This window comes from Aythya marila, assembly GCF_965140915.1.
Source record: "Aythya marila genome assembly, chromosome: 4".
NCBI classification, from domain to species: Eukaryota; Metazoa; Chordata; class Aves; order Anseriformes; family Anatidae; genus Aythya; species Aythya marila.
Window position 1 is genome coordinate 14,070,305 of NC_139045.1, and position 27,997 is coordinate 14,098,301.

The 27,997-nt window shown below is 41.8% G+C and overlaps 1 protein-coding gene across 6 annotated transcripts in view; it reads right to left on the reverse strand.

Annotated features, from left to right (window-relative positions):
- Positions 1-21,301: 21,301 nt before the first annotated feature.
- Positions 21,302-27,997, reverse strand: part of TECRL (trans-2,3-enoyl-CoA reductase like) — a 64,792-nt gene continuing 58,096 nt past the window's right edge. For 2 of the 6 annotated variants that reach the window (XM_082759791.1, XM_082759790.1), the window contains exon 12: positions 21,302-27,902. In XM_082759791.1, the coding sequence (XP_082615917.1) occupies positions 27,775-27,902 (128 nt within the window). In that variant the 3' untranslated portion in view covers positions 21,302-27,774. The remainder of the gene's footprint in view (positions 27,903-27,997) is intronic. The other 4 variants (XM_082759794.1, XM_082759792.1, XR_014317451.1 and 1 more) reach the window with 3 other exon arrangements.

Below are 27,997 nucleotides of genomic sequence, written 5' to 3' on the forward strand. Positions count from 1 at the left end.
TCTCGCATATGAACAGAGGGATGTTTTAGGAGTAAAATCCTTTTGCTTAGCAAAATGATCCCTGCTGGAAAGAGCCTCTGACCGGCAGGTAGGCTCAGTTACTTCACAACACAGCAGATGTCAGGAAAGGGAGGAAACCAGCCTGCCTAAAACTTGAGATTTGAGAGGGAAATCAGTTAATTTGGGGCTGTAGGCTTAGATGGTTTGTGCAATGTTGTTGCGTGTCCACGCTTCTCCTGCTCTCAGTGATGACGATCGCTGAATGATGGAGCTGCACGGATGGTATACGCACGATGCTGGGGAGATAACTTTTCCAGCTTCCTTCAACTTCCTTTCCAGGAAGGCAACCCCAGAGCTGCCAAGGGAGAGAAACTACAGAGTGCAATAGAGTCAATACAGCTGGCGATGTATCTGCTCCCGTGACAGCTGTTGGTGCACACAGGTGAGCTAGCATCAAATGAACAGCTGGAAATGGGAGCAAGCATCTCTGGGCACACTCCGTGTGTAGTCAGGTTGTGCTCTACATTACATGGAAACTGTACTTACAATTGGAAGTGGATTTTTACACGTTGTGTCCTCGTCGCAAACAGTTTTGAGCAAAATGTCAAATCAGCATTGAAACGGAGGGGTAGGGTGACATTAGTAAAACATTTGCTGTGTAATGTTTTTTTGGCCACTAGGAAATGCAATAATTAGAATCTAGCTCTTTGGGGCTTGGGGTTGATGTTTTGTTGTTGTTGCTGTTTTTTGAGGTGATCAGACGAGTTTTTAAATGGACAAAGGCATTAAAAGTTTCATGCCCATCTTCCTAAGGTTGCCAAGTAAGCTGTAAAAGAAATAGGGTATTTTTCCATGACAAACAAACAAACAAAAAAACTGCTTAGTGCTAAAACTTCAGAGTAGGAGTGTTCTTGTTTTTCTCCTCTTTCAGGGACTCGCATTCAAATTAATCGTACATAATGTATTGAAGTCTTTTTTTTACTGATAATGAAAAATAAATTCAAGTAATCATGGTGCCTTGGTATAAATGTCACAAAGTTTGAACACGCAAGTTTATAGTTTCAAAACTCAAAGGTCTTCCGATTAAGAACTAATTTTAAATGTGTAGCTATCATGCTGGTTTCAGCAGGTAGCACATCTGATGGGATGCAGTACATGAATTTAAAAAGCAGTTAAGATTTATGCATCTGCATTACCATTGTCAGAAGAATCTTGTGTGGTTTCTTTTCTCTTTTTTTTCTCTTTCTCCTAAATGGCTTGTGTTAAGTTCTTAGATTACAAAGAAGGGGAAGTAAAGATACTAAGACTTCAATATAAAGACAAGAAGAATGAGACAAAAACTTTTCATAGTTCAAGGAGGATTGTAAGATGGATGGGAAGGAAGCAGGATAGACAATTTCTTGGATTTTCTTCCAGCCTTATTTCCTGTGATCTTGTAAATCTGAGAGCTCATTCTGAACATCCATATCCATGGTGGGACCCAGTGCTGTGTGCCGGTGGGGGTGTTCCTATAGATTAGGAGTTTCCTGACCAGGTACAGTTGTATTTGTGCATGGACATGACTTGAGGATTGCTGTCTTCTCTGCTGTAAATGAAGAGCAGCATTTAAGCCCTTCTTTTTAGCTAGGTTTAACCCATTGTGGAACACGCAGCTCAACACAGCTTTAGATAGTCGATTGTATTCACAGTGTTCCTAGAACCTCTGTCCTTTGGTAAGGAAATGTGAATTAATTCAACTAAGAACATGTTCTTTAACAACTTCCCACTTTATTATTTTCTTGCTGTTAGACTGCGTGAGAGTTTGAGGCATGCCTTTTTCTACAGTGACTTTGCTCATCTCCTTACATAGCTATCCATGAGGAGCACTTGTGCAGTGTGTTGCACCCCTGGTCTGTAGAGCTCTCTGCTCTTTGTAGTCCAACATGCTGAACGGGGAACACAAATTCCTCAACAGCCTCTGTGTTGCCTCCACTATAAACCCTCTATGAGATCCATGCACTGAAAAGCCTTTGACAATCTTTATCACGTCTCACTGATGTTGTGCCTAACAGGTTGGAGAGAAAAAAAAAAAGATCGAAGTACAGAGCACCATATTTTCATTCTCAGTGGGTATTAAAAAACAAAACGAAGCTTTCCAAGGTAGTTATTGGGTTTTAGAAGAGTGGTTTCTTAGGAATTCAGAAAGCTAGCCAGGAAATTGGTATCCAAAAGCTACTTCAGAAAATCTGATTCCTGTTAGATTGCTAAAAAATGCACCAGGAAAACTGAAATGTCCATTTCGGGCCACTTTCAATATTTGAAATTTTAGGGAGCTGTATAATTACCTAGCAAGCTAATTTAAGAAGAGGTTAAGGTGTGTGTTATTCTGGTAACCTGTACCTCCATCCCTTTCCATCTCCTCTGGACAAGATGCCCCAAAGAACTGATATTTTTACAGAGATGCTGTGCTAAAATAGATGTAACTGAGCTGTGGAGCAGAGCCTGCCACCAGCACAGCCACAGTGCTTTAGGGAAGGTGCAGTTTCCATGAGGAGCCTGGGGCACAACCAGGGCAAGGAAATACAACTTCCACAAGCCACTTTGGGGATCTCAAAGGAGAAAGCAGCCACTGTAGCTTTTTTTCTGCCAGTTTTAGCCAGGCAAGGACTATGCTCATTAACCTTCACATCGCATTGCAAGGTCTATTTGCTCAAGACTTTGCTTGAAGGAGAGAGGTTATACGCTGAGCTGATTTGACAATAAAAGCATCAGTGTCAGTTCTGCATTCTTTTATGAACTCGTAATGTTTTAAATTGAAATACATTTGTTCAGAGACTGCCACGGGTATACATCCATCACAGAGGAAAATAAAGTATCACACTATTTCTGATTCACCAGCAGTTGTACCATCAGAGGGTGCTGATCTATGTCAAATGTGCTACTTAATCAGGAGGAACAGGGGAAACAAAATTTTCACAGACACATCCTCCTTGCATTGTCCCGCGGTGGAGTTTGCTGCATTTTCGAGGCAGTGGATTCCTAGCCAAAACCTAGCTGCTTGTTGGAAATCTTCAAAGACATCTAGCACAGCTCCTTGCCAAGCTTCTGCTCCAGACCTGTTCGTACTCTTGTGCCAAATATCGCAAGAGCCAAAGGCAGGCTGCAGGTTTGGTAGCAGTTTAGGCTATCTTCTTTTGTTGTCCCATGTTATTGCTGTCATTTGGCTTTTGCTATTTTTTTATTATTTTTTTTGCCTGTTATGCCTGTTCAGCTACTTAATCTGTTCTCACTGCAATGCTACAAGAAACAGGTTAACCCACACACTAATGTTTCAGTGCAATGCTGCAATTTGATAACAATAAACAGAAGCTTTTATGAGGCTGTAAATGTCTCTTCCATTTATAAATATTGTACTATAACTGCAGGCTCTGGGGTTATCACGCAGTCAAACCCTTTATCAAAGCCAAATATTTCCTAAAGTACCACTCTTAAAAATCTTTTGCAGGCATTAATGTTTCATTAGTTCTCTCAAATGAGTCTCTATGGGAATCTGGATGGCAAGTAAAACCTACCTCTAAAACATGGGAAAATTAACTGCATTTTTAATTCATTTCTTCAGGATTTACTCCACATGGCTTTTGGTGGTACATACTTGGTATTCCAAGTGAACCGTGCAACTTCTCAGTTTTAAGGTCGGCAGTAAAATCAGTAGCATTAGATCTATGAATGTGCACTGTACAAACAAGTACTCAAGCCTCCAGACAGGTTTCTCGCCCGTGTGCCCATCCATCCCTCCATCTCTCCCTTGATGTTCCATGGAGAGTATTTGTGCCTACCCCAAGCATGTGTATACCCAGCAGACCGTATTACAAAGCCTGCCAAAGCTCCAACTACAATTATACTACTTCACAGCACCCTGCAGGGACAGCTCATTTCATCTTGAAAAGCATGTCCTTCAGCTTGCAGCTCCTCCTTTGCAGGATGCAGCTCTGCTGCTAGTTCCAGACCTGCCTCATTTCTACTGAGCTGGAGAATCACTGTGCTGCGTGGGACCAGCCTGTGCACTGGCAGGTCTGTGTGTGCCTCTCTTCAGCCTGGCACCTCCTGTCTCTGCTTAATGAGCCCAAATTTCCAGAAAGAGGTGGCCAAACTGAAGTTGCACCCATGGTGCAACAACCAAAGGAGCACTCTCCAGGTATTTAACCTCTTCACAGATTCTCAGGTCAGTACCTCTAGCCGTGTGAAATAAGTATCCTCAGATCCTGTTCAGTGTTGAAGTGTGAGTAAGTAGCAACCTGTTGTTACTGCACAGTAGAGCAGGGCTTTGCAATTCATGTGAAAAAAACTGATTTTGTTGCCTGTAGTGACTTCATTTTTTCTGGTTCTTACATGGTCCTTCAAGCAGTGCTTAATATTGTTTGTGTAGCTTGTTCAGTAGACATTTCATATAAAGATCAGCAAGAGCGCGGATGGATGAGACTGAACCTGCAGTGTCCACTTCACGAGTGACTGACAGTTCATCCTTTCTCTGGACAGGATTTTTTGGGACTGATCTGCAAATGTGTGAGGTGAGCACCTGCAATCGATAAGGCCTCTTAGAAACACAGACAAAGGCAAACACCCGTGTGCTGCCCAACCTAGTATGGCAGGCACTGGAGGGAAGAGAAAGCCTGGGGAAGGCAAAAGCACACCAGGGAGCCGAGTCTGTCCTTGGCAGTGATTTTGCCCATCATTATACTTCGTGTCAGCATAACTGCAGATTTCTGCAGAACACTGATGCCCGTCTCATTCATGTCACTTCTCTGTTATTGAACCGATTGCAAATGTGTTTATCGATAGTTCCCCAAAAGCATTAGTAAACAGGGAGTCAGCAACATAAGGGTTATGTAACTGGTGGGTCTCCCAGGAATCTGGTTGGATGAATCTACTTGGACCAAGTCGTCTGCATGATCTGTTCCTGTGGTCTGGAAGAAACTGTCCAGCCTTTGCTGGAAGGAGAAAAAAAAAAATAATAAAAGTTGTAGAGTGAAAAATACCAACAGGGATAATGAAGTTATAAGAAGCAGTGAGACTGTGTGGTGTCATTGCTTTATTTGAGTTACATGCAGTCTTTGGTGTAGTCAGCACAAGGCCATGCATCTATCAGTGCCTGGTGTAGTAGGCACTCACTGGGTGGTGTTGAGTATCTCAGAGAGTGGAGTCTCAGCAGAGGAGCTGAGCACCTCAAGAGAAGTTGTCAGTGAGTTCCTGGTGACCTGTTGGGTTCCAATGCAAGAAGCTGTCTTCTGAAAGTAGGGTGTAGCCAGAGATTGAGAGAACTTGTCTTGTTTCCAGGTACAGAGTTATGGAAGCAGTTACGTGAATGGTGTGTCCAAGGATGTTTGGGAGCTAAGAAAGGTTCAGAGAAAAGCATAAAGCATTCATGGTCTATAAACCTGTTTTTTTTTTGAGGCACACCTATGCTTATCGCGAGCTAGTTTAACTCTTGTAATTTGATTATCCAGCCTGCAAAAACCTACCTGTGACAAATCATTACAATAGGCCCACAAAGGTGCTTTACAAACCTGTGCACTGAAAGCATTTCTGCTGAGCTATTATACGGTCATTTGCAGCGAGTATAGAATTGGTGAATTCACTCCCCAGGTTCTCCATATTTCTTTTTCTCACATTTTATGAATTTGCTGTCTGTGGCAGTGACAAGACACCTGCAAATACCTTGCAGGAAAGTTATTCGTCATCAGTGCAGGCAGTTTGAAGGCATAAGAAAACCGCACTTGGCAGGAATTTTTTTTTAATGAGAGCGGTTTGAAGGAATTCAATGTGAAAATTGTGAAGGGATTCTTTGCACATGCCTTCAGGTATTCAGTTGCTTTCCTGTCCACAAATAAAAAGAAAAAGAGAGAAAGAGAGAGAGAAAGAAAGAGAGAGAAAAAGAAGGAAAGAGAGAAAATGCTAATTTTGAAGTCATTTTCCCAAATTCTGGGCCTTGCTGATTTCATATGATGGCTTTGCCACTCAGCTTCTCACCAACAGGAACCACAGAAAGACTTCAGAGCTAGGGGAACTGTAGTTGGGATTGTTAATACTCAAAATCTCCACCAAAAAAAGGCATCGTGAAAATAATTGGCTGGAAAATGAAGTTGGCCAGAGAGAGTCTATCAATAAAGTGGGAACGTTGAACAGGGAAGGAATGACTAACCCCAAGTTGGGGTAGATGATCCATCTCTTCCCATGACATCTCTCTAAAGCAACTGCTTGTGCTCATGCAGGAATTACAGGGTCAATGCAGAGATTATTTGATATTGATCTTCAGCCTGCCTTTATGCAGATCATAAGTCTGTAAAATTAGAGCGGTCCTTGCAAATTTATTAAAATAGCTTAAAGCACCTATTAATCACTTTGGAAACGCAGGTCAGAGACTGTGAACTGGAGCAATAAAGCCGTAAGCCACTACCAATTAGCTGTGGAGTTTGCACAGCAGGGCTTCTGGGCTCCCTTGCGTGTGGGTTTCCCAGCCAAGCACGCTTACTGTTGCTTTTTTCCTAACTAAACAGGGCTGCTGGGGCTCCCCAGATCATCGCCGTACCCCACCGTCAGCCATTAATTCTCATTAAGGAGGGATACCTGTAGATTATCACCAGGACAGTCGTATAAATTATTAATATCAGAACCAAAGCGTGCCAGATGTGAGAAATGGGAGGCACTGGAAAAAGCCATGGGCATGCATCACTGGTCAGGGGAGCAACAGGGGCTGGCTCCTTATCTACACAGGACTAGTGGCTGTGCTGTCGTATCCCATTGCTCCTGATAAAGGAAGAGGTCACTGCCGTGCATACTTGCTGACAGAATGAGGTCGTCGACGTTATCCCTGATTAGCTGAATAATGGTTGTGACAGCTTCTTCGTTGTCTTGCCTTAGAAATGACAGTTTGTTTTCTATCCCCACCGACCTCTTTTTTTTTTTTTTCCTTAAAGGGAACAATGCTTGCAAAACAGGTCCCGAAACTAAGCTCTGGGGGGCTGGATTTTTTATTTATTTATTTATTTTATTTTTCTTTCTCCTTGTGAAAGGATAATGGGAAGAGGAGAAAAAAAAAATTAGCGGGTACTGTGGTGGCAGGCACCCCGTGTGTCTAGCAGTGTGTCTAAAGGATGCTGCTCCTCAGGTGAGGCAGGCAAGCAGCTCTTGGGTTATGCTACCAGAAGGATCATAGAAACAAGCTGAGTTAAAAGCAGTGCTTTTTTTGGCAGGGGAGGGTGATTGTCCCAGCAGCTCTGCTGTCACAAGTGGTGGATCTGCCACCCTGCAGGGTCTCAGGGGCACGTGGTGGCTGGAGATATATGCTGCTCCTCCTGCCTCTCCCCGGGGTTACGTCCTTGCAGCAAGGATCACCAGACAGCTCTCCCCATCCCTTGAGAAGGAGGATGGCAGTGCCATGTCCCCAGTGCATCTGCCAGAGCCCTCAGCTGGTCAAACTGGGTGTCACAGAGCCAGGCAGCTCTGCTGCAGAGACCCCCAGCTGCAAAAGCAACCCCTAAAGGGGAAGGTTTAACTCATTTGCTTACATGAGGAATTTATTGAGTTTGTCTTAGGAAGGTAATGTTAAATCATTGCACTGGGGCTTCTTATTTCTGATAAATTTAGCAACGTTTTCCACAGAACTTGATTCAAACTGGAGAAGGCACTTTTACAACAAAATGAGAGTTTAAGTTCAGGCTTTATTCATTTTCATAAATTTTGAGGCCAGGCGGACGCATTAGATCATCCGCTTTGCCCTCCACAGCATCTCACCCCGGTGCCCCAGCACCGAGCACAATAACGTGACTAAAGCTCCTCTTAACATTTAACGGCCCCATTAATTTTCAATTGATGCACCACTTAGACTAAGGGATTTGCACCCTTGACCTTGGGCATCTAACACATAAACTATCAGATTATGTTTTTGCAACTCTCTCGTACGCGTTCGCTCTTTCAGCGTCAGGAGCGCAGGCAGCTATAACCAGCTCAGTCAGCCGACATAAAAACCACTTAAACTTCCCTGGCACAGACAAGGCTAGAGACACAGGAGAAATTCAAATGTCCTTGTCTCGTTTAATAAGTTTGAAAGTGTTATTAAACATCGAAACGTGGCACACCTAGAGGAAGTTTGCGGGGAGTACCTTTTCTCTCTCTCTTTTTTTTTTTTTTTTCTAATTCCTGTTGAAGTCTCCTTGAAAAATGAGAACTGCGAACAGATTCCTCATTTTTGGTGCTGTATAGTGATTTGTATTGAAAGTGAACTGTTTTCTTTTCCCCTCCATCTGTATAGTTAGTGAATCGAAAACATTTTGCTGCAAAACCTTTAGGGATTGCATGGAGGATGGAGTTATTCTAACTGATGCATTAGGGAACTAATGTAATGCAGGTTCGGTTTTCCTGTGAAACTTCTCTTGAATTTGAACTGAAATGCAATGAACTAGATCACGCAGATACACTTTGGTAGGAATGGCTGGATTATAGAGAATTGGTATGAATGAAAAAGTTACAGCTGGAGCTGACCTGTGCCTGCTCTCTGGCACCAGACTTGGATAAATTTGGAGTTTGCATTTGTGGATATCATCGGTTATTCACTCAAGCAGCTCACGGGAACTAATAAAGCACTAAGAATTCACGAGGGCAAACTTCAGTGCATTTAGGTGACTTCTTTCCTAGAAAACTCTTTCAAACACTTCTTGCTCTACCTGCAGCAGGGAGAGGTGAGATATGGGTACGGTGGCCATCAATGAATGAGCTCCCTGGGGTGCTGCACCTCCAAGAGTCCTGTGCTGTGTGCAGCACATCTTGGGCTTCAGCAGGAAAGCAAGGAGGATCCAAGTCCCTCTGCAGTGCCTGAGCTGAGTGGCATTTTCCCCAACCACATGTGGGCTTCCTAGGTGCTGTGGATCTTTAAATGTCATTTGAATTCAGGCTTCTTGCCAGCGTAAGGTGTTTTCAGGCTGCTCACAAACCTTGTAGAAACCTGATAATCTGAAAGAGGGCCAAGGATAGTGAAATGCCAAAGACTTAAGGACCAGGTTTGTTACCCAGCTTAGAGACAGAGTCACAGTTGTCTTTGGTGCGAAGTGCTTGCAGAGCACCGACATGATGGGACTTGGGTGCAGGCACACACCATCACATCACCTGAGGGATATAGTTCATTATCCCGTATAATCCACTGCTTACACTGAAAATAACAACAAAGCCCTTTGTAGAAAGAGAGAAGGGGCAGCCTGGCATGGAGTGAAAAATAAAGTGAAAATCCAAAGTTATAACCACACACAGGCAAAATAATATTTTCCAAGGTTGGTATCAGGGAAAGTTAATAGAGCTCTAATGAATATTAATTTATACCCACATAGATGACTAACTTCTGTGTTTTTGCTGACATGGCGAGCAATCAGTATTTAAATGTCTAGTATTTCTTTTGATTTGCCACAATTAATGTTTCAGGGCATGTATGTGAGTTTATAAATTAAAAAAATTTAATTAGAAGTTGTCGCTTTTGGTTTTTTGTAAAGATTGAATGGCAAACAGAGCCATTAAGCCGTGCCATGCTCAGAATCAGGATGCTGATGTAAATACGGATAGATGATGCTAACGACTCTGAGTTATTTCTTTTTAATCTCCTCATATTTTGAATGGAAACATGGCTTTAAATGAAAATGCTCATTATACAAATTAGATGGATGTTATTACTAAGCACATTAATCATTTTTTCTCCAAATGTTCACTTTACAAATGTAATTATTTTTAATCATACTGGTTCCACTAAATTAGAGATTTGGTTTCCTTTTTGTACTCACATTTAAGGTCTTTGTATTTAAAAGCACATTATTTTTTATAGATTATTTCCTGCCATTTTACTTCAAAAGCACCTAATAAAATTTCAGTAAATGTGATTAAATAGCACAGAGAAGTTGCCATGGCATTTTTCTTCCTTTTAGCGTCAAAAAAAATAGCTGGTTTCTCTATTACAAGCTTGCAGCTTCACAAGGATGTGGGTGGGTAATTAATCTGATTCCTCTCCGTGTATATCACAAATATATTTTCTCGCAGTTCAGTGATTGATATCAAGCTATTAAGTGCTTAACCCTGGCAGAAGATCAGGACAAGGCCTATAGGGCATTCAAATAACACCTATAGCTTTTCTGAAAGTTTCACAAGGTGCTTAATCGACGGTGTTGTCACCTCAAAAGCAAGCGTGAATTGTACCCTATTCTTGTAAAAAAAATATCCCAAATCCTCGAACCCATGGGAGACTTTGTGGACTGCTTTTCCCCTGGCAGTTTGCAGCAGAAAAAGCAGCACAAGATGTTGTGTTATCAGCTGCCATCTGGCAAAATTTCTTTGTCTGAGCTTTTCACCTGCTTTATGGGGAAAAACAATTAAACTCCACACTGAAGACCGTTCAGCCTCACAACCGGATCCAGTCGTTTTCAGCACTGCCCCTCTGTTAGTGTGTATAATTAATACGGACTTTGAGACATTAAGCAACAAATTCTGTAATTGAAAGATATTTCATGTGCAGATTAGGAAGCAACCATCTGCCACCTTCTTTGTGCATTACTGTGGTTTATTTTAGAAAGAGAAGAAAAACCCCTAACATATCCGTTGTTTTGCAAAGACCAAACATGCTCCCAGGAGAGCCTGGCTTTGCCTTTGCTGGAAAGGTAGTTCAATGCTGAGTGTCGGTTCACGATCTCTGTGCACATTTTCCACAGCGGTTTTGCAAGTATGTTAAGGAATATTACTTCTGTGAGATTCTACCTCGCCCAAAGTTTAGCAGAAGATAACAAAAAATCTGTTTTATGCTAATGAATAGCATATTATTTGTCTGTGGTACTAGGTTATTTCTGTTGGCAATCCCGTCCTGCAATCTTGGTGCCCCATTCAGCGTCCCTGACCTTGATGTTGGATGTATGACCGTGCCCTCGCTTCTCCCTAATTTGCCTACAAAAAGGTTCATACAAAAAATGGAGTGAAGGTGAGAGAGATACTGATGAGATTTTGTAATGTGGGATGAAGCGGAGATGTGCTGTGAATATTTGTGATAGTTAAGGGAGTAGAGTGTAAAAGAAACCATCTATTCAAAACTATTCCTTGGGAAAACTCTGTTCATTGCATATGTTAGCAATTCAGTGCAACTTGAATATAGTATGGGAGACTGTTCTCTTTTCGTTTGCTGTGTGGCAGGCTGCTGTTGTACGGAGCATGGTGTTAGGGCATTAGTGATGGGTTGTTTCAAGGCATTTTTGAAAATTGGCAAAACATCTATTCAGGTTTTGTAAAATTGAAGAAAGGAAGAGCAGGGAAGAGGCTGGCAGAAGAGAAACCTCTTGATAGCTGTTCTGTGCACTGGCTCACGTGTAACCCGTAGCATGCAAGCCTCGGCACTGACAATGGCCTGAAGATGCCAGGGTGCTCTGCTGTGTCCTCTGTTACATTCTTCTGCAAGACCCTGAGGCTGAAACCCACTGCAGGGACATTTCAATTCAGTGTATGCAACTCCACTGCTGCATTTTAATGGTTTTTACTGAGATGATTAAGTCTTGGATTTGCAGGTAACGTTCAAGGAGGCAGGTATCCGTGTTTCCCTGAGATGTACTTGTCTCAGCCCCGTAGGGTTTTTGTAACATCCCAGCTGAAATACTCATTTCTCTTTTGCACTTCTACCTAGATCACAGAGCTTAGTTCCTTCTTCACGCCCCATAGCAGGGGACCCACAGTGGACTCATCCCCTCTTCACATCTCTGAAGATAAAAAAAACCTTATGGTGAATAACCAGCCAAGTCTAGTACCATAGACAGGGCAGTAATTATTTTACCAGTGTCACTGCACCTCAGCAGCACATTACAGAGCTGGCAACTCCATTGGCAGTGGAATGAATTTGGCTTGGCTTCCTCTGACTTCTTGTGCTGTGATAGCTTCTCGGAGGCTGATTTGGGTGACCTATCTGTTCCTTCAGTGGGATACGCTGCTAGCATGCAGCTTTCCCAGTGCTGTGAAGTTTACTGTGTTTGTGATGTCTGCCTTTTTGTCATATTTGATAGAAATTTGCAGATCTTTGAATTTAGTGAGGAGGGTGAAGGCATTGATGTACACATACGTGTAGCACAATTACTCAGGCTTCGTTCCCTTAGGGGAGCTAGGTGAAAATGTCCACTGCATCCTCGGTGCCCATCAGTGCATAAAATGGTGAAGCTGTCTGTCTTAAAGGGCATTTAATTATGGCACAATTTTAAAAGTGAATGAGTGATAAGTGAGTTCTACTTACCGTGTAGTAAATGAGCTTTTTTTTTTTTTTTTCCTTCACCCCTCAGAATCCTTGACATCTAACCTTTTGCTTATGTAAAACACTTCAGCTGTTCATTCGCAAGTTTAACTATGCTGAAGACTATCCAGTGGAAAGAAATCTTATTATCTTCAGCTTAATGTTTCATTATCTGGCACAATATGAGGATATTAGACTTTGATTGCTGGTTCTCTTTGGAGATTACAGCATTTAAGTTCTTATTCCTATCTTCATTTTAAATTTTATCTTTTTTTTTTTTTTTTTTTTTTTTTAACTAGTTACATTTACATTACATTTATATCTTGTCTTGCAGGGTTTGGGGGTAAAAAGTTTAGGCAAGAAATTAAATATTCTAATTATATTTGCCTTGAATTGCCCAGATTATTCTGTCGTTCATCCATCCATTTTGCATCCTAACAGTACGTAGACAAAACAGTGGGCATCGAGCAATTGCAGTGGTGACTCGCTACTTCACACATCACACATCTGGCAAAAAAATCCCTTCAAGAACAGTGTGATGACCTGAAGCACCTATGGATATTACAAAACCATTAATCTGTGACAATGTCACCCAAAGTTACAGTAAATAAGTTATCAAAGTGGTTTTATGGATGACAGTAATGTATCTGTTTGGAATCTGCTGTGCTCTGAAAGGCATATACATTCGCTATAAAAGGATCTTCAATCTTTCTGAATCATTTCATTCTTTTTTACACACTATAAAATTGCCACTTTTATGGCCAGGCTTGATGTACGATATGGCTGAAGAAATGTATGAGTTAATTAAAGAATAAAGAGCTGTCCCTCCTGCTGTGCATTTCTGTTCATGACATTAGCATTTTAGGACCAGTGGCTTGTTCTGTGCAGAGATTTAACTGTACGTGATTCATATGGGGCTGTGGGAGGTTATCACTGTGGTGTGCGTACTCATACTGCATGGGAGCTGGTGATTTCATCCAAAATCCAGAGGCTTTGTATCTCTAGGACGAGCTTCTGCACACCTAGGAAACATTTACACTTCTTTGAAATTGTCAGCAAGATCCCAGACCACAAAGCAGAGTTATTTTTGCAAACAATAATCCCACCAAGGAAGCCATCATGGAAAACTAGGGCAGGAAAGGATCACTTGAATTCTGTCTGCTGCAAACACAAATGGCCATGCTGTCTCATTCTAGCCAGGCATGCATCAGCCTCTGCCTTAAATCTCCCTGATATTTGCTTTCCATTTGTTTTTTGTTTTGGTTTGATTTGTTTTCTTTATTTTTGCTCTTTCTCCCGCCACTAGAAGGCTGTTCCAGGAACTCGCTCCTCAAATAGCTAGAAATCACCCTCAGCTTTCCAGCCAAAATTTATTCATGCCAATTAATGTTCATCTGTTCTTGTGCCAACATTGTTCTTTAGTTTAAATTGCTCTTCTGGCTCCCTGAAGCTTACCCCGCTGTATTTATAGAGCCCAATCAGATCTCTCTTGGTCTTCGCTTTGCTCAGCTAAATAACACAAACACCCTTAGTTCACTCTCGAGAAACAAGCTCATTATTCCTTTGATCATCCTTCACCTATGCCCAGCTAGGTTTATATTTTTTGCACAGAGCTGGCAAGAAATGTCCACTGAATTGCAGCTGAGGTCTCCCCAAGTTGTCCTGTATGGGAATTAATACTCTCCTCTCACAGAAGTGACCTATTTTTCATTGGCCTTCAGAAGCGAATGTACGTGCCCCAACACCTACCTCTGAGCCTCACACTAGCCATGTATTTCCCGGTCAGTAGCCCTCTTCTCATGCCAATGAGCAAAAATGGTATGACCAGGGAGCACCCTTCAATTTCTTATTTTTCCCCTTGAATTCTGGCTACTGTGCATTAAATAAGAAACTTTCTTCCTGTGTCTCATAAGCATGTTCCCTTTCTTCAAAAGATTATCGTTTAGACACCCAAAAGGATGGCAATTGTAGCATAGGATGATCATCGGAAAGAGAAAGATACAAGACCTCCTTTAAATTTTAGGAAACATGAAATGCTTTTTAGCTTGCTTGTCATTACTCAATATGAACTAAGGCATTTACAGAATGTATGCTCTCCAAAACAAATTTAAAAGATAAAATATTCTAATTGCTCTTTTTTCTTGTCTTTTTTTTTTTTTTTTTTTTTTTTTTTCCCTTTCTCCATATTAGTATTATTATTTTAAGAAAAATAGCAGAAATTTGTCAGGAACTGTAACTTCTTACTTTTCTGTATGACTTAGTCTTGTGCCGTAATTTCAAAGCCTACATCCAATAACGCAAGTTTCCTTTTAACAGCAGCTTTAATAAGTCATCCTACCTCTGCACAGCCTTTATTATTGCTGGGCTCTTTTTGTCTTTTTTTCTTCATGTAAATACCAGTATAGACACATTTTTAATATCCTATGGATACCAGTTTTCTTCTTGAGGCCATTTTGTTCTGTGGAAAGACATGTAGAGTCTTTAGTTTACAGTAATGTCTTGTTCCCATGGGGCAAAAGCCGATCCTCCTGTGGTCACTTTCCAATCTCGTTGTTTTGTCACAAGCAGGCTAGAAAAGCTAGAAATACAGTTACAGAAATGAACAGTACAGAAAGAAAAACAGCATAGGATTTCTGAAGCTATGCAGGTTACAGGGCATTAAAAAGTACATGGCTGTGTCGTATTTCTTTCTAGAACCCAGTTTTGTCTTCACGAGCATGTTACACAACTATTATTCCTCTCACATACTAGGCTTATCATCTCCGTGTCCTTTCCAGCCTTCTTCATGTCCTCTGTGTTAGCTCTAATAAAAGTTAATCCATAAGAAAAGGCCCAAAAGACCAAGCTGACCAAGCTCAATTAGTTCTCTGATGAACATAATCAAAGCCAGACCTTCAACTGAAAGGGGTGGCACTCGCAGAGACAGGATAGAGCCTGCTCACTGTGTGTTTGAGCACAACTTTTATCGGAGTCTTTTAAACTTAAAGCATTTAGCTTTATTACTGCAGTACCTTATGCCCACTTGCCCTCTACAAAAGCCAACTGGAAGGGCACTCACAGCCTTGCTACACGTAGACTTCAAGTGAGTGGCTAGAACTAGGCACACATTTTTATTAGTCTGCCCATGGTAAGGAAGTCCCCTTGCAGCATGCTGCAATGTTTTTGAGGCAGTTCTGTCCAGATATGTTGTGTTAAAGAGGGTGGAAAACAAGGATTTGGGCTGGGAGGCGGAGGGGAGGTAGTAAAGAGGCAAACAGCTGGGGCCATGGCACCAGGATTTGGGAGCAAAATCCTTGTGTCTGTACATGCAGGAGGAAATCTTAAAGAGCAAAACGTATTTTATTACATCTTAACTAGCAGACTAATTCATTCAGGGACGTCTGGGTCCCTCTTACTTCTATACCATGATTCAAAGTAGATTTTCTGTACTTCTCGTCACGGTGTGCAGTCAATGGAGTTTCCCATACTTATTTCTGCCCTGAAACATCTGCACGTGCAAGATACTATATATGTATTTGGAGAAGAACAGAGGAATACATATTTAAGGGCTTTTCAGACGACAAAGGTCACTTCTCAGAAGTTTTGTCCTGCAATCAAATATTTAAAAATGCTCTCACAGTAAACGTATGCCTGCCTGTGGTACTCACTAGCAGCTTGTTCTAACCTTACGATGCTGGAGACAGTCCTGAAATTCTCAGCGGGAGCATTCTCACTGAAGCCCTATAAAAGGTAATGGGTAATTAATATCATTCAAAATTCTTCAGTAATGGCTGAGGATGGCAGAATTTAGCTCATATTTCCTTTTGGGACCATGAAAGTTAATTCCTATACTTTCTGGCAAAAAGGCTGATCTTTCTATTCTGAGTGTTTTTATTTCAGCGCATATAAGCAACAGCAAATGCATGCACTTCTAGTTTTGTATCATTCTTATTGGAATTTAATTTGTCCCTTTACTAGTGAAGGAAGATCTGAAACATCCTCAAAGTTTAACGAGATGTTAATGTGCTAGAAAGAGCCTTTGAAAGAGCTTGTTTTAGTCAAAATATCGCAAGAGTGTTAATTCCGCGACTTTCAATAACACTAAAAATGTTTATTGATAAATGCCTCATTTTCTTTTAATAACACTTGCTTTAATGTTGCTGTAAAAGGCATCAACTTTGGCTTAATGATACAGTGTTAGTAGTTAAAAATCTACCTTCGATGGTTATTTGTATTTTAAATTTGGTGTTTTCATTTGATCCCATATGCTTTTGACAACCCTGGATTGAATTAAAGCAGGATCCTGGGTACCTTATAAAGGCAAGAGAGCAGCTAGATCCGAGAGGCAGCACCTGAGCTAATGTCTCTTTCCTAGCTGAGTGATAGCCTGGCAGTTTGCAGTGCCAGCAACTGCAGTTAAATCAAATTGACTTTTAGTGTTAGACCAATGGTGCTAATAGGCTGGGTTGACTGTCTATGAGTGGATATGGAAAGACAAATACATTAAAAGCAGAGGTCAAGCTTATCTTTTGCTTTCGGCAGCACAGGCTTAACAGTGTGAAGTTCATCTCCCCTCCAAGAAATTATCGTTCCTCCAGTTTATCTCAAATGAGTTTGCTAATGAAAATCTAGAAGGATTTTTCCTTGTCACACCATCCTCCATAACTCAAGACTTATTGCCCTTGCATCCCTTCATGCTCAGATGGGAGTAGGGATTGCTTTCCTTTTTGGTTTTGCATACCGCATCTAGCACGGTGATGTCTCGACCTTTGCTTTAGGTGTTAATGCTACAACTAATGAGGAGCAAGGAAAGTATGGGAAACATGGGGAGGCTGTGAACTGGCTGGGGGAAATATCTGGTAGGAAATATGGATTGTTGCTTCCTCCAACAGCCAGCAGAAAGGGCAGTAGGCACCCCAGTGAACCTGCAGCAACATTCCTCTGCTGCTTTCCTGAACTTTTTGCCAATGCTAAAATAATGGCCTTTTCACACAGCTGAACGCCGTGGGCAGTGGAACAGTCTTAATAGTCCTTTCAGTGTTGAATGTGATGTACTGAGGGCTGCAGAAGTCTTGGCCCATCGGTTCATACAGGGCTCGGTGAGCATGTGCCTGTGACTTGGCTCAGGGTAGTGCCCAGAAACCTCTGAAGACTCGCGTCAGGCAGATTAATAGCATCTCTGGAAGGAGTTAGCCTCAGTACTGAGTAACTAGAGTCAGCACAGCAGTAGCATTGACAGCACAGTAATAATGCCAGCGTGTTTGCAGCTGAAGGCTTGTACCACGCAGTGAGGCAGGACGAACAGAGCTGCGTTTCAGGAAGGACATCAGCAGAAGTGTCCAAATGGCTGAACATCAGGCATGCCATGCTGCCTCTCCCCTGTCTTTCGAGAGTACAGAGATACAAGGAATGGGTAGAGAAGGTGCAAGAGGTCTGATGCTGGAGAGACAGCATGGCCAAAGCCTTGTGCTCTTTGTACCCTCAGTTATTCAGCACGTTTCTTGGAGTTGGCCAAAGCCATTTTCCAGGGTGATTTTTCTTGGAAAATGCTCTCTCTTTGATATCTGAAAGCTCTGTAGGAAGATTGTCAAAAGCTGAATTCATATGGAGAGCTTTGTTTTGAAGAGTTTCATTTCACCCATCAGTAGTGCTGTCTGTTTGTATTAGTCCAGATGATAACAGACATTTTTAAATGCAGCTGTTGTACTCCGTGCTGGGAATCGCAGTGATTTTTACCATCTTGCAAGGAAACATTTCAACACTATGAAAATCCAACTTTTCACTCAAACATTTTGACACCCAGAAAGTTAAAATTTTGGTGTGGTAATTTGATGGTTTCAGTATAGACCAAGCTTGAAATCCTGCTCCACAGAACATTTTGAATGTGAAACATTTTTTTTTTCTAATTTGATTTAGAGAGGGCCAAATAACAAGCCAACTGTGTACCAAAAATCTGGAGCTTCTTGCAAGTTGAAAATTCTGTGTTTTGTTTCCCTCTAATACCAAGAGAGAAAAGGTTAATCTGAAAGTACACTGAAATTCACATTTACAAAATCCAGTCTCCACAAGGCCGTGAAATCCTTAATTTGTTTATTTCTCCCATAAGAATATAAATCACTGTTGCATCCCCCAAATGTTTGTGAGTTTATCAAAAGGAGCATTTATTCAGCATTCATTCCACTCTGTCATTAAATCCTCTGGATTATATGGCTGTTGTTGTCTTTTAAATTCCTGGTAAATATGTTGCTGACAACCAGCTGTTCCTTTCAGTGCATCATAACCAAGCCTCCTAGAGTAGATCATTAGTCTGCTCGCATCCATCTATTTTATTTATGTCAGTCAGGGAGATTACAACAGCCATCTGCAACCGTGGACAGCTTTTGTTTTGTAGGAATGCACTGCGGCACCATCGAGGGCAGGGGGACGTGGGGGACAGGACAGAGCTTCAAGGATATCAGCTCGCCGAGGGCAAGAAGGCTTTCCAAGAGCCCAGGGTAGGGACACCTTGGTCTCTGGTGACTTTTTCCCTTCTTGCCCCAAGGCTGCTTTGAGCCAGGCAGGCTCAAAGATGGGGAAACATCCAGGGGCTGGAAGCTTGAGCAAGGCACAGGGCACTGCCTGGTTATCCTTGGGAGCCAGCAGGTCTCAGAGAGCTTCTGCACCATCAGTTTCCTTCCCGATCCCCAGACAGTGCTACACGTTTCCCCCTTGGCAGCATGCTGACTCCTGCTGCTGCTTTGACTTTTCCATGGTCTGATACATCAGGCTCGGTTCACTCTCAGTTCAAGCTGTGTCAGAGACTCCCATGTGCATGGTGGTCAGAGGTTTTCTCTGCTGGGGAAATCAACCTTTATGTTTTCCAGCTTGCAGGATTCAGCCTGGCTGGTTCTCTCTCTGAAAGCAAGGGGATGCTGTCCCTCACACCTGCAATTTACAGGAATTAGCAATGAAGTGATGCTTGGTTTGAGGGAAAGAAGCACTGTGAGAAACTGGGTCTTAAAAGGGAGATTTGGAAAACAAGGTCCCCTCTGGGAATTGGTAAATTTTGGTTTCTGGTGAAAACATAAATATTTGACACTTTCTGTAAATCAAAAATCAGAAAAGAAAAAAAAAAAAAGTCATTTTGGATTGATTGAACTATTTCTCTCACAGCTTATGCTGAAATACGTAGTATTTCATCTGTCTGTGAAATGCAAGCAAACTGAAAGATTAGTTATATTAATTAGAAAAAATAGAAAAAAAAAAAACTAACACTTTACTTTCAAAGAACAGATGGCTTTCACTTCTTGCGGCTGTAGAGTGTTTTGCTGCAACATAAAGGCATGCAGCATCTCCTCTGGGGATGAAGGAAATTGAAATGGAGAGAAAATCTTGCAGGGAAACTCACTGGCAGCTTTAGGTAAGCAGTAGAAATAACAGGCATGATCTTTGCTCCCTCTAACCTTTGTTGGTTTCATTGCCTGCTGCAGGCTCACGGGCCCTGAATCGCTCTGCTCTGAATCAGGGTAAGGGACTGAACCTGGGGCTGCAGTAGACTGGTGGCTGCTCCTTCAGCTTAGAGGTTGACTTTCCTTCAGCAAGATAACCAGGGATTTCCCCAGCAAGGACAGCAGTGGACTGAGCCTGCCCAAAAGTGCCGGAGCAGCAGCCCAGACCTGGTGAGACCCTGTGCACAGACTGTGTTTGGGACACTGCAAATCACTGCCTGAGATCAAGGCGTTAGGACATCTGCTTGCCCTCAGCTCTCTGCCCTTCTCCCCATCAGGACAGCAGCAGCAGAAGCCCCGTCTGCAGAGATTTATTGTGTCAGAAGGTGGTTTTGTCTGTTTTCTCTACCAGCTCACCGGGCTTAACCTTTTGACCATCCTTCAGCCTGCCTCATAATGTGCCTATTTTATCGACAATTGCAGTTAAAATGGAAGGCAGTTTGGCCAATCCTGCCGGCTGCCGCTTTGAAAATTTTGTCGTGACCTTGTTTGTGTCCTTAATTCTTGCTGGAGATGCTCATCTCCTTGCACTGTAACCAATGAATCAATTTTATTTTCTCTGCTCCAAGTGGGGGGTGGGAGTTTCTCCCCCCTCCGTATCTCCAATAAGAAAACTCCTGCAGTTTTTCTCTCTTTGTAACTGCCTATTGATTGTGTGTGTCAACCATATGTTTGTGGATGCTGAAGGATCTGATTTTATTTCTGTTTGCTCAATGGTATCTGAAAAAAAATGACTGCTCAAAGGGCTGCTGAGAAGTGGGCATCTTGTCAGCATGTTTTATAATGCATTATTCACAAATAATTGCGACACGACGTTGTGATTACACGAGGCATTTCCTTTTTTCTTTTTTGCTTGCTTTAAATATGCCCTTTGGATGACATATGCATCTGCAGTCCCAAGGCTACAGAACTGCAGTAGGCAAGGTTGCCTCCTGTTGCATGTGCCTAGATTTAGTGCCCTTACACAAACTGTGCCAGTAAATAAAAGTAATTTTTCAAAGTGTTTGCAAGCAGCGGCTGCTGTGCTTGTTTTTGTTGGTCTGGGCAGCCCTGTGCCACTGAGAGCCAGTCAGCGAACCACCAGCTGGCACGTACCACGAGTTGCTTGAGGGATGAGAAACTAACATCAGTGGCTTCTTCAAGGATGACAAACTGCATTAGCTGTTTGGCAGGCTTACCGAGAGAGCTAAACCCATCTTGCATCGGGCTTCAGCACCTTGGCCTGGAGTCCACGGCACATCTTCTAGCAGAGATGCGGTAGGCTTGTGGCATCCCAGCCCTTGAGCTGCTCAAAGAGAACTTGGGTGCTGGAATAGCTGGCTGGGGCCACAGCCCCTGGGCATTCAGCTCTGAAAAGGAGCAGCAGTGGCTGAAATGGTCTTTGTTTCATCAGGGACTCAGGCCCGTCAGCACAGGAGCAGGGTGGTTGTGGAGAGCTGTCATCTCCTACCTACGAATGACTCCTGAATTCCCTCTTTCAAGCTCAAGCTCTCTGGCACAGTCGTGTGGCTGCCCTGAGGGTTTGGCGTCGCAGTTCATAAGTGCAAGAAATTTCACCGCCTTCTCTGGTAGGAATAGCACTTTATTTCCCTGACAAAAATGAAGACAAATAACTGCACATAATAAAACAGCATGCTTTTGTTTAGTCATTATCAGTAATTCCCTGTGTAACTTGCAGTACTCTGTGCAAGTCCATGGTGTGCTCATAGTGCATGCGTGAAAATTATTGTAAAATTGTCATTTCGAAACCAAGTGCAAGAATGTTTGAGGTACAGTTTCTGACAAATATTTGCATGTTATCAAAATAGATTACCTGTTTATTTAAGTGTTCTCAGGGTACTATGTCTTCTAAAGTTAATTTCAGGTCTGTAAGCAAGATCAGCACTGCCTTTATTACATTGCAGTAAATCTTTATTATATCTGTGCTTCCCTCTCCTGGGACAGATGTCCAAGGCACTGAGCCCTTGGGGAGACTGCAGCTCTCAGATTACTATGGTCCTATTCACTTCGTCCTTGTGTCTGTATTACTGCAATATCTTTTCCTTTTACCTGCTAGGGCTCTCTACATAAGGAAACATTTCAAACGTATGTGAGATTATGTTGCAGCTTTTATCCACAGATTTATGGTTTAATAGTAAGATGCTGTTACAAACTTGATTAGTTAGACCTGGAAGAATTATTCTTGTGTTTTGCAGGGAGGAGGCCATGAACAGCTGCAGAGGTTAGGAGCAAAGGAAATGTGTAGGAGAGTCATTCTGAAGTTAGGGTGTGTGGGACAACAGGGCTGAAATAGATAACACAGATATTTCATCCGTAGCCTTTTGAAATCAGGAGTTGGTTTTCCTTTGACATTACTGCGTTAGGTCAGAGGTTGGACTCGATGATCTTGAGGTCTCTTCCAACCTAGAAATTCTGTGATTCTGTGATTCTGTATCTCAAAGCTCTAATAGATAAATAGTAAGAGTTAGAATGAAAGCCATACTGGTCCAAACGTAAAGCACATTCTGCAAAGAGATGACGTAAACCAGAGGGTGGAAGAATACAGTGTTCTTATGTGACAGTATTCCCTGTTGGTTTCAGAACAGGTACTTTGTTTTTCATTAGATGCAATATTGGACATGTCATCTTTAATCCATTTCTGTCAAGCTCTGTTGTCAGAAAGAGTGAAATTTCTCTCCAAAAAGACATATCTGTTAATCCCTAAAAGCACACTGCAGCCACATTCTAGTCCTTCCAGCTCTCTAATCAATGTTTCATTCTGCAAGGATGCCCTTGAACCTAGGAAATGGCTTCATATTATGTCCTAGAAAAAAAAAATAACATTTTTTTCTTTTCTTGTCTTCAGGAGAGGGACACTTTTTAAAGTATTTGTTTATTTTGTAACTCAGTGTCATGGTGCTCCACCAGTCAACTGAAAATTCATCGACTTTTCAGTATGAGTAAGAGCAAAAGAATGCTTGACGGGGTCTGTTTTCTTCTGAGCCTGCCCTGTAGTGCTTTAAAAGAAAGAGCCCCAGATGGTGGGAGCTGTGATTTTAAAAGAAAAGCCTTCCTTGTTGAGAATGGCGGAGTATTTGGAACAGCAGAAGGGATCACAGGTAGAACTGTATTACTTCTTCCCAGGAATAATGTCATGTATTACGAGGAAGCTGGCTAACGATCAGAATTCTTCAACAAAAGATGTGAAGTTTGCTTTTTTAAATAAGGAATTCATTAGCATTGCTGAATACTCTTTATCATATTTCTTTTATCTATAAATGATTTCCTCTTGCTTGGTTACTCAGCCTTCAAATGCTTCAGAAGTTGGATAAAAGTAGATATATGTTAGAAATCTAGGTGTTGTGAAGGTGTTAATATGTGGTAGGTTTTTTTAATCCAAATGCACGTACTTCAGGACCCATTAGCTTGTCTTTTCACTTGACAAAAGAGGTTTTAGATTTACCATTATCTTGCAAGGCAATTCAGTGCAGAGTATTTCAGTCGCACGGTGACTGACGCCCCTCACATAGGCCACTTCTTGTCCAGACGGACAAGGAAATATTTTCTCAGAGCCATCCTCACAGGGCAGTGCCAGAGTAAAAGCCAGTCTCTGGTGAGCTAGGCAAATAAATAGCCAACCACTGGTGCCATGATAAAGGCCCAGGGCAGCTCTGCTCTTGGCTCCAACACCTGCAGAAAGAGTTACATGCCCAACTTACATACGTAGCTGAACACTACGTCTGCAGAGAACATTAGAAAAAAAAATATTCCATGGTGCTAAATCCATGTGTTATGAAAACTGCCTTTAATTGTAGCTATACAGCAGCCTTTATACACTCACCTGTGATAAACCAGGCTTTTCATAGTAAAATATTATTCATGTGGGTACTTGTCACTGTGCAGTGACAACACAACACTTCATTTACGTTTATCTGTGGAACGCTGGAACTGGCATACAGTACATTTCTCTAAAAGCTTTCATGAATGTTAATGACAGAGAATATAGCTTGGAGACAAAACTTGTGCCTAGGAAAATACAGAAAAGGGAAGCCAATAAAGCATCATGTGGAAAATATTAGCTTGCTGAAAAACTCTTTATGGTTTGAATTAATTTTTAGTTCAGCAGCACTTGTTAAAACTATAAATAGATAAATAGTCTCTTGCTTTCCTATAGCTTTCTCCCTCTTATAGTGTACTTTAGAAGTCCTCACATTCAGTGATTTTTCTTTTATTATATTTAGCTATCACTGCAGGCTCTCTTTCAGAGAACTACTTTGCTATCAGGTTGCTTTATCTCAGTTCCTAGTGTGATAAAAGCCAATTTAGAGTCACTTTCTTTATACAAAACAATGGAAAGTACAAGATATTTTGATGATAATAGCATGTTTAAAAAAGGATGACCATCTGCCTATTCACTTCTCCTGTTTTCAGTGTTCTATGGAGAGATGAAATCACTGAGACAATCTTCAGTCCTGTCAACTGGGAAGATGTGTTAACTGTCTTATAAGACAAGCATATGGCTGGGTCTTAAGGGCTTTTTCAAACTGGGCATCCAAACGCAGGCTGCCAAGCTGTGTACAGGAGCATCTGCCACTTTGGTTCCCCATCACAACGCCTCACTGCATCACCAGAGAGCCTGAGCTGGTGCCTGCTCTTGTCAAGGTCAGCATTTCATGGCAAGAGCAGGCCACAGAAATGTAGACCTGTGTAACCAAAGGCTCAACTTTAGGCTACCCCATTTGAAAGTCTTGAAATTAGACTTTGAGAAAGATGAGACTTACCCATCTGGAGGATCACAGCAGAAAACCAGCAGCAAGCTGCTGGGTGAACACAAAGGGACCTGAGTGTGAGGAGTCTCCACCGATGGGAGAGAAAGCAGTGCTTTGAGCAGTGGTGTTCACACCAGCCTTCCTGGGCAGGCCAGGAAGGACTCCGTGGAACTTCAGCTGATTATTTTCACACTGTCCCCGCCAGAACTGTTGTCTAGTAGGCTCACGTCTCTGTACCTTGCTGTATTTGTGGTCTTTTGGCTTGGATGGCCTAGCTTCTGAAGCGTGTTGAGCAGGAATTGCCCCAGTAGATAAAGGCCCTACCTGTGCCAGTATTTGTGCTGGCTCCCTGCATCTAACCTGAATCTGTCTCACTCCAACTCTGACCACTTGATTCTTCTGCTATGCATTGCTCTGCCTCCTGCTTCTTGTGACAAACATCATTATGTTGCATCTAAGATGAGGGCTGGCAGCAGCATCAAGGAAGCTCAGGCTGGCCACTGGAGCAAAAAGCAAGGGTAGAGAACATCCTGAGCACCACAGGGCTGTGGCTTCACTGCTCTACAGTCCATCACCTTTCCAGGTGAAGAAAAAAAAAAAAAAAAAGGAGTGAGCTCAAAGGGAAAGAACTGCTTTGTTTGTTGTAAGTCGTAGATTTCACGGCCCCCACAGGGGAGCAGGACTGAAAAATTTTGTTCACGTTTTCCTGATTATTTTCCCGTGTATGCCAGTGCATGCAGAGTGCTGTGATGGTGAGATCCTTCACAATGTCTGTTGAGTAACTAACTCTGTATTAAGGGGCTAAAGTAGGGTGCAACTACCTGAGCAATGGATCACATTGAATGTTGGCTCATTCCCTCTGACCTTGAAACATGATGATATTCTGGCACTCAGGTGACCCTGCCCCTGTCTTCCTCCTACTGATGGCTCTGAAGAAGTTAGGTCTGTGCCTAAGAGAGAATACTGCCAAACATGTTTTCAGTTAACCATTTATTTCCGCATTAGCCCTTAATACAAGAAAATATCAGAGTATTTTGAGCTCGATAAGAACTCTTTTTTTTTTTTTTTCCCCCAAGTAATTAGTAGTCATGACAAACTTTCCCAAGAAAATGTTTGTGTGGAGACAATTGTTTTGTTTCAGAATATACATGATGCTTGTGGCAAAAATTACTGGCAAATACAGGGAGATACGTTATCTGTTCTAAACACAGAACTTGCCCTGAAAATCACAGAAGGTAGAGTAATAGAGAAAGATCCATGAATGTGCAGGAAGTTGGATTTATTGCTATTTGTGAAGTGACTTAACACAATTTAGAGCAATTTTAGCTAGTCAAAATCACATCAACGAATCCCAATTTTTTATTTTTTTTTTCTGAGACAGCCTGTTGCAGTATATCTTCGTTTGTTATTACCTAGTATTTGCTCCTACCCTGATTTTAAAACTTCAGTCATTCAGTTAGGGAGCCAACACCCTTCTTCCCCTACCCTCACATACCAATTGACCTACTAAAAAGCAGAGAGGTAAACAGTTCCTGAAGTACTTACTTGGCTTAAACTAATTGTTGAAGAGGAACTGTGCTCCCAGCAGTTGGAGTCATGCCAGTAGTGTGCCTTGAACAGACTTAAAGCTGCAATAATCTCAACCAAGAGACTACTAGATAAATGCGTAATTTTACCAAGTTACCCTTCCTCATGAACTATTCAAACTTCAAGACTGCCAAAATGAGACATTTAATTAACCTGAAATTAAAATAATCCCAGTAACTGGAAAAACAAAAAGAGACAACAGTCTTATGACTCACATGTCTAACACTAGTTGGAAAAAAAGTTTCAAAATATTTCTGTTATGTATAAGGGACTAAAGAATACAGAAAATACTTTTTCTGAAACAGATCTTTATTAGTAGTCTGGGTTAGACAACTGGGTGTTCACTGTAACTCAGGTTTTCCATTGAGAGGATTAAAAATAAAATAAAATTAGGTGTTATCAGCTTAAAAAATAAAAAAATATGGAAAGTGATTTATTTACCAAGATGAAAATGAGTTATTGTTGCTAATGGGCAAATTGTGAGACTCTAGATTAGACATTAGAAGAGGAATATAAACACAAATTTGGGGGCAAATGAACTTTGTTAGAACACTTGGGCTGGTGCTAAGATAACATAGCCTCTAGGAGACAAACTGCCTACTTTGCATCTGCATTTTGGTATTTCTCTAACAACTAAAGGTTTTCTGGCAATCTTTTTCACAGGCTTAAGGGAGCCAAAAGACCTTGATAAATGTGCAATGGTAGTAGAATGAAACTGGAATTAAGATATACTGAGTTAGGCCATAAATGCATGCTTAAACAGTTCTGATTCTCTTGCTGTCTCTAACTACAATTGTGCTTCTGCATGGCAAGGATCCACTGATGTGCAAATGGAGCTAAAGAGAGTTTTCAGGACTTGAATAACAAATCCAGGGGATTCTAGAGGATCCCCTGGAAAATAATGTCCTGGAAAGCAAAGTAGCAGTGAGAACTTACTGGCCAAATTGAAGTGGAGCAGAAGCCATTCATCTGTGGCAGTTCAGATAGGGACTGAAATTTTGTCAAAATCCCTCTCCTTTTTGATAACAAGCTGTAATCTGGTTCACCTTGTGCCCAAGGATTTCACAGTGCTTGATACAAGTTAAAGTGAACGGTGTCCAGATGCAGTTGGGCATTGAACAAGAAGATCTTAACATGCTTGTTAGTCCAGAAAGTCTTCTGCCATTTCCAGAACTGTTTAATGTGAGAAAGGGGGTATGGATATATATGATGTACCCAAGGTCATGCAGCAAATTAGTAGCAAGTTGGGAAGCAGCTCACAAACAGTCCCCTCCAGGGACTGCGGGGCTGATCTGCCTACCTGAAAATAAAAGAAAACCAGATATCTCTGCAGTGAATCATTTTAAGCCAATTTGTATTGAACATTTTGCTATCAGAATCAAATAAAAAAGAAAGATGGGGGAAAAAAAAAAAAAAGTTGTAAAAGTAGTCTAAACTGTTTTAACAGCTTAGCAAGTCATCCTTTGATGTGATGCTTTAGAGGAGTTGAGGCAGGACATGCTGTTTCTGTGCAGTTTAATAGATGCAAAAATCCATGCATCTGGTCAACATCTAACGCCAAACCTTAAAATCACCAGATCTGAATGCATGCAGTTGAGGTGTATTCCATTAAAGTTTGTCCTCTTTGGTTACTGAATTAAATGGCTCATTTGCTCTGCATTAGTTATTGAGCTGTACACTCTAGGCTTCAACTCTTGTGAAGGGCTCAGAAGATGATAGGAATCATAGCTGCTTTTCTCCGCACCTCTGGATAAAATTTCTTCAGGTACAGCTTGTGTTTCTTTTGGGCCCAGAGAGACATCTGGATGACCATCAGGAAAGCAAAAATGCCGACTATCAAGAAAAAAGGGAACAAAGAAAAAAAAAAAGGATCGTGTTTTCTTTCAGTGTTTGTTTCTGTGAACACAGGAGGGTTTAGGGAAAAGTCT